The 14,088-nt window shown below is 55.7% G+C and overlaps 1 protein-coding gene across 3 annotated transcripts in view; it reads right to left on the reverse strand.

Annotated features, from left to right (window-relative positions):
- Positions 1–510: 510 nt before the first annotated feature.
- Positions 511–14,088, reverse strand: part of CD99L2 (CD99 molecule like 2) — a 110,093-nt gene continuing 96,515 nt past the window's right edge. For all 3 annotated transcript variants that reach the window (XM_057539140.1, XM_007178960.3, XM_007178959.3), the window contains 4 exons: positions 9,891–9,929; positions 9,309–9,428; positions 4,298–4,363; positions 511–3,139 (listed from right to left, as the gene is read on the reverse strand). In XM_057539140.1, the coding sequence (XP_057395123.1) occupies positions 3,075–3,139; positions 4,298–4,363; positions 9,309–9,428; positions 9,891–9,929 (290 nt within the window). In that variant the 3' untranslated portion in view covers positions 511–3,074. The remainder of the gene's footprint in view (positions 3,140–4,297; positions 4,364–9,308; positions 9,429–9,890; positions 9,930–14,088) is intronic.

Below are 14,088 nucleotides of genomic sequence, written 5' to 3' on the forward strand. Positions count from 1 at the left end.
CAAGGCCGCTATGGCAGGAAGGCGCCACCCAGCGCACTGTGAAGCCCTGCCAGCGGCCCCCGCATCTTCCTCACGCTCTCTTCTCAGTTTGCAAGGCGCACCGTGTGACAAGCGCACACCTCGTCCGCAGCAGAGCACGCTGCACGCGCGGCCCCGGCCCCGCTCCGCTTTCTCGGGCTCAAACAGCCACACGTCACCCGAGTCGACCCCGGCTACTGGCTTTCTTTGAAGAAGGCAGAGCAGTGGGCTTAGGAGTCGCGAGTTGGGGGCCTGCCTCTGCCCCTCCCTACCCCCGTGACATGGGGCACGGCCTCAGCTCCCTGTGCCACGCAGGGGACCGCCCCCGGGAAGCCCGACACGAAGCCGCACAGCAAGAGGGCAAGTGCAAGAGCCCTAACCCTCTTGAGAAAGGCCCTTGGCTGGCGGGGAGGGGAAGGAGGTCGCCTCCATATAATTAATTAGGAAAAACCAGCATCACTTAACAAAGGGAGTGCCTTCACACCATCAGAATACAGGGATCTGTTAGGTTCCGTTTTTAATGCGAACACGAGAGAGCTTACAATTCACAATTAAACACGAGCACAGAGAAAGTATCGGGGATCCTGAGGTCAGTGTCCACCTCTTCTTCCTCAGAGAACTGGTACTGACCCCCACCCCAAGCAGCCGAGGCGCTGGGCCTGGCGCTGCTCTCTGGGTGCCATGGGGGGAGGGTGCCCAAGCCGGCTAGGCAGTCCTGCCTCCTTCCCCCAGGGGCTCGGAGTTGCTACTGTAAACACTGAGCCCCCTCTCCCCGTCCCCAGTTAAGCTGACAGTGATCAGATACTGTCAGCTGGCCTTTCTAGCTCACTCACCGTCTCCACTACCACCTGGGACGGGCCCAAGCCAGTCGATGCAGCCTCCAGGTGGACACAGCTACAAGAGCCCCCGGGCATCAGCCAGCATTGGTCCCCCACCCCCCCATCCCCAGGATGTGAGCCCTGCAAACGGGTGGGTGAGTGACTTTCAAGGCCTCTCCGGTCACTGGCACAGGGCTGGGTGCTGGGCTCTGGGCTTGCCACACAGGGCACCGAGATAGACAAGAAGAGCGCGATGGGTCTCTCTTAACCAAAGTCAGTGCTACTGAGAAAATGGATTTGCAGAGGGCGCTGACTTCACATCACAGATAGGATTTCAGGGTCTTCACCATCAGATGAGCCTCGCCGCAGAGCTAAGGTGGCCCACCGGGGGCGCCGTGCCTGGCCATGCCCAGAATCACATGGGCCACGTCACTTCCTAGTCACTGCCGTGACTGACTTCTCTATAAATGTCCACCTTCCCAGTGGCTGGGAGAGAAGCATCTTACCACACGCAAGTGCTGCCTCGTCTCCTTCTTTAAAATGCCTGGGAACGTTGGTGAGCAGCCCTCCTAACGCGATGAGCTTCCGAGCGCTGCCCTGAACCCTCCCCAACTCCTGTTACTCAGGACACGGGCCCTCCCTGGGCCCTGAGGTCACCCTGTTTTGCATTCATAGCTTGCTGTCACCTAAAGTCCCTCAGAGCCGCCTCCAGCCCAGCAGCACGGGGGTGGGGACATCAGCCCTGGCCAGCCTGGAGAGGGACGAGCCTGGCAAAGCTGACAACAGCCTGTCCCATGAGGGCAGGGCGGGGAGGTCCTGGAAACAGGCAGACCTCACCAGCGACTGCTCTGCTGCTCACTTCCTGGAGCTCGGGGGCCGCACACGATCCAGCCTGCCTGGCATGAGCCTGCAGGCGGGGGCGTCGGGGGGCCCCCGGCACGCCCTGTATAACACGAACACACGAGGCCATCTAAGCTGTGGGGTCTGTTCAGATGTCAACCGTCTCCCTAAGAAGTCGGAGTTGCCTCATCCCAACCTAGCGGACGTGAAGGGGCTGACACAGCAGTCCTGCAGCACGTGAAGCTGGGTTAATAGGACCCCGCCTTCCTGCTGACTCACACGATGCTCTCTGACACCGCAAACTCATTATCCATAGACGGTGGCTCTAGACTCTAGCTCAGCCGGACAGCAGCGCTCCCAGGATCGGGACCACACGTGGGCCTGACAAATGTTCCAGGAAGGCAGCTCTGCTCCAGCCAAACACGACAGCGGCCACAGGTCCGGGTGCCCGCGGGCCCCCACGCGCTGTCCGTCAGAGGGCAGGCAGGGTGACTAGAGACTCACCGAGTCCGGTGAGCTCCCACACCAAGCCAACGCCCCTCTCCCCTCCCCTCCCCACTACGTACATCTTCAGGCAAACAACGGGCATGCTTCAGGCTCTGACGCTCGTTCTTGAGGTCTGTAGCTTTTGCTACCAAAATAAGCACACACATGCCCCCAGCCTCAGTAGAAAACTCACTGCCACAGCATAAATGATCCCTCAAACTAATCGCGTCAGCCTGGAGACCACGTCCGGTCCCACGGCATCATACGGGAATTAGGCCTGAGAGCCACAGCCTCCTACACATCCAGAAGATTCCTGAACTCTCAAGGCAGGGATACTGTGACATGCACGTTTTCACTTAAATGAAAGGCCACCACTTGTGCCAGCTCTTGGGAAGCCCAGCGGCATAAGGGCTGCAGCTGGAAAGAAAGATGGAAATAAAAACACCCCTGGGTGTGGCACGTGAGCGGTGTCACCCGGCGCTCACCGCTCACCGGCGTGCTCCTCGCGGCCGCACCCCTGCCGACAGCCCTTCCAGGTCACCGCCAGGACTGCCTCCCGGCAGAAACCCACCCAGCAAGGCAGTGCAGCGGAGGGGATGGCAGGGCCCCAGGTTCAGACTCTTGCCCTGCAGCACGCGTGGCCTCTGGCCGCCCTCCGCTCGGTCTCCCCCTTCCCAGCTCACTAAGGATTTCCGCAGAAAGGCTCTCCAGAGGCCGTGTGGCAGGGCGGGTGCACGAGCCAAACTCACAAACACCCAGAGCTCGTCCGGAAACTGAGAACGACAAGAAGCCAATGACATCGAAGGAGCAGCATGGCAGCCGTGGGTCCAAACGAAACAAGGAGCTGGGTCCCAAGCAGCAGCCCTGTGTGCCCACAGCCTGCCAGGCGGAGCGGGGCCTCACGTCAGCCCCTCAGATCCGGGGCGGCTCCGGCGGCGGCGGCTCCACGGACTGCGTCTGCAGCGCTGAGTATTTCACTAGGGACAGGAGAAACCCGTCAGCAGGGAGTCATGTCCAGCCCACACGAAGACACAGAGACACAATCATGTCCTTCCCTGGGCACAGAAATCCGGTTCCCCGTCTGTCTGTCCCAGACAACTGGCCCCTGGCGCCCGCTGTGGCCCTGGAGACGAGGAGGGAGCAAATGGACCCTGTGACCAGCTCGGCCTCCACTTTCTCATCTGTAAAGTGGGAATGGTCCCGGCGGAGTGACTGGGAGGAGTTTTTTCGATTTTTTTTTTGGCCACGCCACGTGGCTTGTGGGATCTCCGTTTCCTGACCAGGGATTGAACCCGGGCCCGGGCAGTGAAAGCACCGAGTCCTAACCACTGGACCGCCAGGGAATTCCCAAGGGAGGAGTACTTTAAATAAAGCACGTAACACAGCAACTGGCCCATGGTAGGTACCAACACCGTGGTGGCCAAGAATTGAAAACATGAGTACAGTGACTGCAGCTGTAGAGTCCCTTTCCCCACGTTTGAAATCCAGCGCTATCGAGTCCATCCGGCATTCTATCCTAAGTGACCGGATGGGGCCCTGCACCCATTGCAGCCCTGGGCGGTCCCTCCGGCCGCAGCCTCAGCGCCCAGCCCAGCAAAGGCACACCTGGGCTCCGGTCTCTCCCGCCCACCCCGGCCTGGAAGCCCTTCCCCGGCCTCGGCTGATGCCAAGCGTCCTCCTCCCCTTCTCCGTGAAGCCTTTCCCGGTCGCCTCGCTGGCATTCTGGGGCCACAGGCTGCATCTGCCTTGAGAGGTTGGCCACTGCAGGCCGGCAGCCTGACGTCACGCAGCCTGTAATCGCTCACCGCACCCGGCAAGTGCCTGACGATCACAGGACGGCGGGGGTGGGCCTCCCTCTTGCCTGTGGCAGTTTTCAGATGGAAAGGGCCCGGGTCTAGGTCTAAAGGTCCCCACAGCTTCCGTCGGCATCTGGCCGGCGCGAGTCTGTTTCCGCTGGCGGGGAGCAGACGCCCTGGCTGTGGCCCCCGTGTCCCTGGCGTCAGCCCATCGTTCTGGCTGGAAGTTCTAGAAATGGACGCCTCTGAGCGTCCCGCTTTCCTAGCCCGGTCCTGCTCAGGGCTGCACCCACCCGCCAGGCGGCCTTCGGCGGGGGACGGTGGCCTGCAAGTCCTCACCTTGGGGCTCCTCACACACAACGGCCTCCAGGTGCTCCCCCTTCACGTAGTCCGCACTGAGACCCTCTGCAAAAGGCAAAGGGCGGAGTTGGTGACTGATGCGGAAGCGAAGGGTCCCCGGCCATGAGGGGGCACTCCTGACCAGGCCCTCCGTCGTGGTGAAAAAGCCCAGCCCCCTTGACGAACGCAGACCCCTGCAGCCTGGGCCCCCCAAACGTCTCTGTCCCCTCATCTGGGCGGAGAGCGGCTGGCAACGCGTTGCCCTGCCCTGGACTTCTCACCCTCCTCCTCAGATGTGACGTGCGGCAAAGGCCCCGACACCCATCCCCGTTGGCAGGTGCCACCACGCTGTGGACTGCGGGCACCCGATGGCAGGGCTCAGCGCCACCCCTGGGTCCACGTGCTGGCCCAGGAGCCAGGGAGGCAAAGAGGGAGGCAAGCACTGCGTGAGTGACTGATGGAGACGGGGCGGGGCAGATGGCTGGATGGGCTCCGCCGGGCAGCAGGAAGGCGGCTGTCTGGGTCCCAGAGTGGAGGGCCCAGGACCCACGGACGGCTGCTCCGGTCTAGTGGGTTATTTGGGCTTCCTCCCCACCTGCGTCCAAGAGGGACCTGGGGACTCTACAAAGCATCCTCTACAGGCCAGCACTCAGGCCGCTGCTTGGGGAGACTCAAGAGGCCATGTCTTGTCCCTGGATAAGCCGGGGACTGGAAACCTCCTCAGAGCCCTGGGCCTGTGGGAAACGCAGGCCACAGTTCTAACCAACCGACTGAGCAGGCGCCAGCGTAAGTCCCTCCGCCATCCCGGGCTGCGTTCAGGCTCCTCACGTAGAAGGGACACCTGCCTGCCCTGGTGCTCGCTGGGCTCAAGGCAGGCACCAGATGGGCCCAGGAAAAATGCGGGTGTCGCTTGTCGGCAGGTGTGGGGCGGGATGGGTGACGGAGCCGGTGCAAGCTGTTCCCAGCGGATGGGCCAGGGCCAGGAGATGCGCCCTGAGCCTCCTCATCTCTGCGCAGCTGCCAAGCTAGCATGCGCCAGACTGCCTTCTGCCCATGGGCAGGCCTCTGGTTGCTCCACGGGGATGACCGCCAGTGGGCATCTGAGTCCTGAACAGGACCTCCACGCCCGCCCCAGCACCCTGAAACGCACGTGGAAAACTAAAGATGGTCCTGGTTTCAGCCAAGTCGGTGAGCACCAGGGAAGGGGACGGGCGCAGGGTGGAGAGTGGCGACAAGGAACGAGAGCAGTGGGGGGTGGGGGGAGGGGAGGGGAGGGGAGGACGATGAAGTGTAGAGGCCAAAGCAGAAGAGGAAGATGAGTAAGTCAAAGCACGTCGTTACCTTGACCTTCTGCTGCATCTGAAGGCAAGACACAAAGCTTAGGACCCTGGAGCAAGAACTCAGCCCCCGGCAACAAGACACGTGGGCTTTCCACGCGACACGCCGACCCTTGGCACTGAGGGCAGAGACATGGGGAGCAGAGGGTCCCCAAGGCTGGGACCCCTTTGGTGGCAGTCGATACCGCGAGCCCCTGAGCACCACTGCGGGGTCAGGCCCTCCTAGCAGTCAGTGCCATCCCCCAGGGCGTCCCCGTGCGCCGGGTGCAGAGCAGCTTCTGCCCTGCCTTCCCTGACTTACTTCCCCGAGGAGATGGCTGAGGCCACTCTGGGCAGGCGCTTAACAGAAAGCATGGGCATGAGAGTCCTGTCCCCCAGCTTCTCAGGGGATTAACCACCCAACGGACATCCATGGGGCTCCTCCTGATGCCAGCCCAGCCTAGGTGCCAGGGACACATCAGTGGCTGAAACACACGCAGTCCCCCACGGAGAGCGATGGGCTGGGGGGTGGGGCAGCAGCCGCGGACACAAGCCCACAAGCCCCGTCCCACCCCAGCGGCCGCACGGCGGGGCAGCAGGGGGCGCTGTGGCGGCGTGCAAGGCAGACATCTCTGCTGGCCCACAGGCTGGGAGGGCGGGAAGGCTGCCTGGGAGGGTGTCCCAGGCCTGAAGGAAGAGGGCTGCTAGGGGAGTGAACAGGACGCCGGGCGGGATGCTGGAGCAAGCGGCGCCCACTCGGGTAAGTCAGTGCGGCTGTGGAGAGGCTTCTGGGGACGGGGCCACAGGCGGGGAAGAGAAGGGATGCGGCTGGAGCCAAACCATGAAGGGCTGTGAATGTGAAGCTCAGGGGCTGGGCCGGGAGGAAGTGTGCATTTGAAGTGGATCCCGCCGGCTGCTCAGAGCAGGGAGAAGGGTGGGGGAGACTGGGGCAGGGGGGGTCGCTGATGGAACCATCCAGATGGAGGACCAGGGCGGTGGCGGTGGAGAGGTGCGGCCCGAGAGCAGAGCTGCACACGAGCCCCAGGAACGGGGACCCCGCTGATGTCATGTCAGGGGATGGAGGACCCAGGAGGGCTGGTGGGATTCATAAGGGGAGGCAGGAGTGGATACAACTTACACACTTGGAAAAAAATGTTGGTAGCACAGCGGGCAGACACAGAAGCAACGGGGGGCTTCTTCAAATGTGGGGATGCGCCGCTCTCAGTTCCCTTCTAAGGAAACTGGGGGTGATGGTGGTACTCGCACGAGTGTCCAGCTGAGGGGCTCAGGACAGTGTGGGTTTAGCAATGACAAGGACATCACCGACAGACTAAGGGGAGAGGACCGGGGGGAGGGCCACCCACCCTCAGATGGAATGGGGGGCTGGGGGAGGCCCGCAGGTTCCGTGAGCTTCCTGGGAGCCCCTGGGAGCCCCCGTCAGCCCTGCAAGCACGCTGGCCCCCCTGGCCTGGGCCCCGCGGCACCCAGCCCAGCAACATAACACCCTCACCTCCAGGCCACCCTCCAGAGAGAGAGGTCACATCCAATCGCTCAACTCTATGTACCAAGGCCTTCATGTTCTCACATTTTATTGGGTTTTGCCCGCTAATCCAGTTTGCAAAACCTCACGTCTGTTTGTTTCAGGAAAGAAGTGTGAAAATAATGTACTTTCACCTGAGTGCCCCCACCGGGACAGACAGACACAATCCAGACATCTATTCTTGGCTCTGGACATCAACCTCTTTCCCCCTCCTTGTTCCCATCTACTGGCACCCCTTCCCTTCTACATTCACCGCTTCCCGTCTTGAGTGAGTTCCTTCAACAACCCCCTCAGCCTCTGTCTCCTCAGCTATAAAATGAGGGTGCCCGGCACTGCTGCACCATTGGGCTGTGGGAGCGCTCAGGGCGGTGACCCACACTCAGTGCCGGGCAGTGTCAGGCGCTGGCGAGCGTGGAGCGTCTGGGAAGCCATGCTTACTATAAGTTTAGGCCCAGCTTTTAGTTTCTCGTTTACCCAACATGCATTTTAAAGTCTCAAAAGCCATCCCGTGGCACACGAGCCACCTGGCCCAGCTCTGCAGTGGCCATGTATTTGACAGCCGTGGATTGCACTCATCTCACTGTTAGGGTTACAATGCTGAACTGGGGTGAATGGTGGCCCCTAAAGGCTATGTTCATGTCCTCACCCCTGGAACCTGTGGATGTGACCTTATTTGGAAAAAGGGTCTTTGCAGATGTGACAAAGTTAAGGATCTCAAGATGGGATCATCCTGGATTTAGGGTGGGGCCCACACCTAAATGACAAGTGCCCTTTAAGAGACAGAAGATGACACAGACACAGAGGAAAAGGCCACCTGAAGACAGACGCAGAGATTGGAGTGATGCAGCCATAAGCCCAGGGATGCTCGGGGCCACCAAAAGCTGGAAGAGGAAGGAAGGATCCTCCCCTAGAGCCTCCAGAAGGAACCAGCACTGCTGCCACCTTGATCTTGGATTTCTGGCCTCCAGAACCATGAGAGAATAGATCTGTTGTTTTAAGTCTTTTGAGCTGGGACAAGTGATAGCCCTAAGGCCAACCCAGCCTCCAGCTCTGCACTCCCTCTCACTCTTCCTGTTCACACCACTCTACAGCCAAGCTTTGGGCACGATAGCAAGTGGGTGGGAACTCAAGCAGGGCAGCCATGAACAGCTGTGCAGGTTGTGTGCTATGCACAGCCTGTGGAGCACCAAACACAATGGAGACGGCGGCAATATCCGCACACAAAGCATTCTGGGACCCAAGTCGTTTCCTGGGAAGCTCAGGTCCAGGCTAGAATTAAGTGCAGAGGCCCACAGAAAGGGAGGGGGAAGCCTCACAGGGGATGGTCCTGAGCTGCAGGAAAGAGGAAAACTATGGCTGAGTCAGGGTCCCTCACTTGAACTAAAAATCGCCTGTCTTCAACCAGAGACACTCTCGGCAAACAGCGACACATCGACACTGTGCTTATGAAACCGTGAACAATGGCATCCCCACGGGGCTCCCCCGACACGGGGGTCCCGTGGCTGGGCTTCTCAGACACATTCCATCTGTAACTGTTCAGTTCACACACCTCGGATAGAGTCACAGCTACAGCCGAAAATGAAAGCCGCCTATGTTACGAAGCTGGTGTGTAAGGGGGGGCAGGGACCACACTCTCCTCCTTCCTTTAAAACAATTCATGATTCTCTGGCTCACGGGGAAGAGCGGGGGCACCCAGGCAGCGGGCAGCGGCTCCTTGGGATCTGAGAGGGAGGGGAGGGCTGCCAGGACCTCCGAGGTCCCGGGGACGCCTGCCTTCTGCCTCCGAAGGGCCCACATCCCCTTGGGTGAGGTCCGAAGCCACGTGGATATTCAGGGGCTCTCCTGTTCTACGAGAAGCCCACGGCTCACCCTTGGAAGATGAAGGTCATTGGGCCCAGCCCAGTCCTCTCTTCCAGGCCGCTTTACACTTCAGTTTGGCCGAGGTCTGTCCCCAAGGGTTTTAAAATGTGCAGCACCACCTCCACCTCAGCCCGGGGAGATCTGCTGGGGAGGTGTCTCGGGCAGGCTGTGGAAGGTTCCTGAATCTTAACTTGCTCGGGGTTCTGCCCCTTCCCCTCCAAAGCCCTGGCCCCTCTGTTCACGTCGAGCAGCGGGAGGGTGCAGCCACGGGCGGCCGCAGGGCAGGTCCACTTACGCTGAATGCTGAAGCAGAACTTCTTCTGCTGGTAGGAGATATAGCTGGAGACAGCGCCGATCAGGGCCATGGCCAGAGCACTGGCCACGCCGGCGATGGTGCCGGTCTCTGCGGACATGCCTGGGGAATGGAGAGAGGCGGGGTCAAGCCCACGACGCCACGGGGATCGGCTCAGGCACCTGGCTCTCCTCTAGCCAGCGAGCTAAGCTTGTTCTAGGGCCCGTGACCCCCAAGCTAGCGTGCGGGGCTGTGCCATTTATACCGAAGGGCGTAAAATGACACAGCGTGCCCATGTGTCTACCAAGTACTTCCCGTTTGCCGCAAGGACTCCCATGTTGAGCGGCTTGAAAGGTGGCCGTGGAGGTGCTGCAGCCTCCACCCCGCCAGCTGAGGCCCAGACAGGCCACTCCCCTGGGATCCAGAGCTTCACGCTTAATTCCTTTAAAGGGCTGCATTCCTCTGCTGGTGGCCTCACGGACGGGTCTCTACCAGGAACCGTCACGGGAGGGTCGGGAAGACCCGCTCTGAGAGAAAGCGGGCCAGTTTGTGGTTTCCAGCAGAAACCTCGGGACTCAAACTCACCGGATCCTGAGTCTTCGCCGCTGCCGTACTGGCCATCACCTGCAGAAAGGACAAAAGCCGTCAGTGTCCTCCGTGACCACCAGCTCGGGGTCGGGAGGGACAGCCCCTTCCCGACTGGCTGAGCCTTCCGGGTCCACCTCTGCCCCCGGCCCCGCCAGCACAGCCCCCGTGGGCTCTGCCCTGACTGTAGCAAGACCTGCTTCCTTATGCCTGTCACCTGCCAAAGCCCAGGTGGGACGTTTTATTTTTGAAATGACAGCGACTGTGCACTGAGAACGTGTTACATCCTGGCTCTTCACACGCAGTCCGCTGGCGCAGGTGCGCCCAGCAACCATCCCCAACAATAGCGCAGGGAGCAGAGGTGCGCAGGCGGGGGACCTGCCGGCAGGTGGCGGAGCTGAGCCCACGCCAGGGAGCCTGACTCTGAAGGATAGCACCGCGTGGGTCCCATGCATCTAGTGTCCCCTGTAAAATATATTTATCGTTTACCTGATTATAGAAACACGGTTATGTAAAACTTTGTTTTAAAAAAGGACGAAAAACTAGCATAAAAATATTTCATCATCCTACTACCCAAAGAGATTTACAGTTAATATTTCAATTTCTTTTCCTCCTGTCCTTTGCCCTTTACCTGGTTTTCTTCAAATCCAGATGCTTCTGCTCATGTAACTTAGGTACACATACGGTGCCCTTACGACATGCTACAGGACTAAGTGATAATCAGGAGTTTTTTAAGGGCCATCCACTTCTGGCTTGGCTTATAGTTTGAGTTGTTCTTGGAACATAAACCAATGCAGGCTGACAATCGCCTATCTAGGATTTTGAAATTCAAAAGGCTCTGAAATATCACAGAGATGGAGAACAGATTAGTGGTTGACAGGGGTTAGGGAGGGTGAAGACGGAGGGAGTTGGCTGTGATGAAGAGAGGAAAACAGGAAGGATCCTTGTGGTGACAGAAGTGTTCTTTTCTTGACTGCAGTGGTGGTCACACAAACCTACATGTGATACAATTTCATAGAACGAAACAGACACTGTCTCTCTCACACACACACACACCCTGCCCAGACAGCAGCTCCCTAACAAGCAACCGGTGCCCTCTTCTTCTCAGGACATAATGCTCATTAATGGAGGGAGCCCGTGTGCCCAGAGCCCAGGGTTCTTGGGGGAAACTGCTCTAGTATGCTGGAGGGGGATGTAGGTGCATGAATTGTAACAAATGTACCCCCTCCGGTGGGGCATGCTGCTAATGGGGAGGCTGGGGTCGCGGGGAACTCTCCGTACAATGTGCTCAATTTTGCTGTGAACCTAAAATTGCTCTAAAAAATAAAGTCTTTTTTTAAAAATAAGAGTCTTGGGGGAGAAAATGAGGTTTGCTATGTTCCCACCTGGGACTGAGTCCTTGAGTTAAATGCATTTTACAGACATCCATGATTGGAAATGAATGGTTATTTACAAAACAAGGAACACTGGCATTTTCAAAAACACAGTCACTGCTGTTGGAGGAAGCAGAGCAGAGAGGAGGACATGAGTCACCCTGTGCGTTAACGTGTGAGCAGCGAGGTCACCTGTGAGGACTTGGAGTCCGGCTGCGCTGGCCCATCACTGGTCCCTTCTGCTGCGCCGGAGGTGGCTGTTGTCAAGGGTAGCGGCGAGCCCCCTCACAGGCGTCCTCTGCTGACGTGTTCGTGTCACTAGATTTCCAGATAGGAATGAGCAATTCAACCCACTCTTTGGTTCACCTTGAGCTGGAATGAAGCTGAGTGTTCCCAAGTCTCCCTTTCCTGATTAATTCTTGATCATGAGGATTCACAACAACTTGAACCTCACAATCTGTATGGCCAGGAGCTACGAGGGTGTTACATGAAATGTAAACAGGAAGGCCCCCTGATCTCCAGGGGCATCTGGAAAGTTCTGGCTTCCCCTGGCTGTCAAAAATATTCAAATGCTCAATTCTTCAGTCTCTAGGAATCCCTGACTATCTGACCATCTGTGATTGGACAAAAGCGTTTTTCTAAGAAGATGACAAATAAATGTTACTCCCTCCTCAAAAAAAAATGTGATCCCATCCTGTGGGTTACTCACTGCTCAGATGGGCACGTGGGCTGAGATACTAAGAGGTTAAAGAACAATTGGAAAATAAGACTCCACTCATTCTAGATCCTTCCATCCCTTCTAGTTGCATGAGCCTGAAGTAAAGTTGGCCACCAAGGCTTGCCATTGTAGTTAGCCAAGCCAATGTCACGGTTTTGATCCCTATTTGGCTACTGAGCTCCATTCACTTCCCCTGAGCACAGGCTGAACCCAGTTCCTTTACGAAATGCATGCCATGCAAAAAGTGGTATTGGGACAACTGATGACCCACTGGCATAACAAATTTATCCAAACCAACACCACCAATGGAAGTAAGTTTCCAATAAATATAAAATGGATGAAGCCATAAAAGCACTATGAGAAAATGTAGGACAACATTTATATTGTCTTGGGGTAACGAATGACTTTCTAAACCTGGCCCTCAAGCCAGGAGCCTGAAATGGAAAAGATTATATCAAAAGTCAAAACTTCCATACTAAAAGCACAAGATAGGAAAGGGAAAAATGGATAAATCGGACTCTGTCAAAATTAAAAACCTTTGTGCTTCATAGGACATCATCAAGAAAGTGGAAAGACAGCCCACAGAATGGAAGAAAACATTGGCAAATTCTATATCTGACAAGGGATGAGTATTGAGAATAAAGAACTTCTACTACTCAATAAAAAGGCAAATAATTCAATTTTAAAATGGACAAAGGATAGGAAGACATTTCTCCAGAGAGATATACAAATGGCCAATAAGCACACGAAAAGAGCTCAGCATCATTAGTCACCAGGGAAATGCAAATCAAACCCACGATGAGATACCACTTCACACGCATTAAGATGGCTAGAATCCAAAAAAAGGTAAATAGCTGTTAGTGAGGATGTGAAGAAATTGGATCTTTCAGACAATGCTGATGAGAATGTAAAATGCTACAGCTGCTATGGAAGACAGGTTGGTGGTTACTCTCAAAGGTAAACACACAGAGTTTCCACAAGACTGAACAATTCCACTTCTAGATATATATACCCAAGAGAATTGAAAACACCTGACCACACAAAAACTGGTACACTGATTTCATTGCAGCATTAGTCGTAAAAGCCAAAAAGTGGAAACCACCTAAAGGTTCATCAATTGATGAATGGGTAAATAAAATGTCTTTGGAAGGTATGAAAAGAGATTAATAATCCCTAATGTAAAAGGAGCCCTTACACATAAATGAGTAGAAAATGGGACAATGGGCATGAATAGGTAATTCACACAATGTATTAAGAGTGTCTAATAAGACAGAGGTGAAAAGTGTTTCACTTCTTGGATGCAAAGAAATGGAAAATTTAAACAGGATAGCATTTTGTACCGATCAAATCTGCGAAGAGTACAAAACTAAAATACCCAGTGAAGGTTGAGTATATGAGCAGACAGGCAGCTGTTTCCTTCCTAGTGGTGGAAATGGCAGCTGGTACAATTGTAATGGAATGCCATGTGGCAGTACACTCGAAGAGCTGCATCTTTAAAAATGTACACCTCCTGTGACTCAGCAGTTCAAGTTCTAGGAATTTGTCTGACAGACAATTAAGGTTTCATACATTTGGCGATGAGGAAGTTCATCCCAGCGCTGTGTACAGTAGTAAAAAGCTGGAGGAAAAACCCTCTCTGTACAAATATAGGCCCTGGTTAAAGAAGTCACAGTGAAACACAATATTATGCAGTGGTTGACATGATTTTTTAAAGGACTCCCTAATACAGAAAAAGATATTCAGGGTATTATTGAATTTAAAATACTGGTTTTAAAAAGACAACACGATCCCATTTTTGTAAAAATATTTACGAATATATACTTTATGCATAGAAAAAGTACTGTGAGCATATACTCCCAATTATTACTAGTGATTCTCCCTAGATGGTAAAACAATAAACAACTATTTTTCATAGAATTTTTCAAAGAATGTTTAAAATATGCAAGCCACATGCAAATTTATCTACATCTACTTCCCCACAACTGGAGAAATAGTTCAAAGAGGTTATTTCACAGGTCACTGGCAGGACCTTCATTTTCATGGACAATATGTTTTGTATCCTCACCTGCCTTCTGAGTTCACAATTATACATCACAACTACATACCA

This window comes from Balaenoptera acutorostrata, chromosome X, assembly GCF_949987535.1.
Source record: "Balaenoptera acutorostrata chromosome X, mBalAcu1.1, whole genome shotgun sequence".
Lineage (NCBI taxonomy): Eukaryota > Metazoa > Chordata > Mammalia > Artiodactyla > Balaenopteridae > Balaenoptera > Balaenoptera acutorostrata.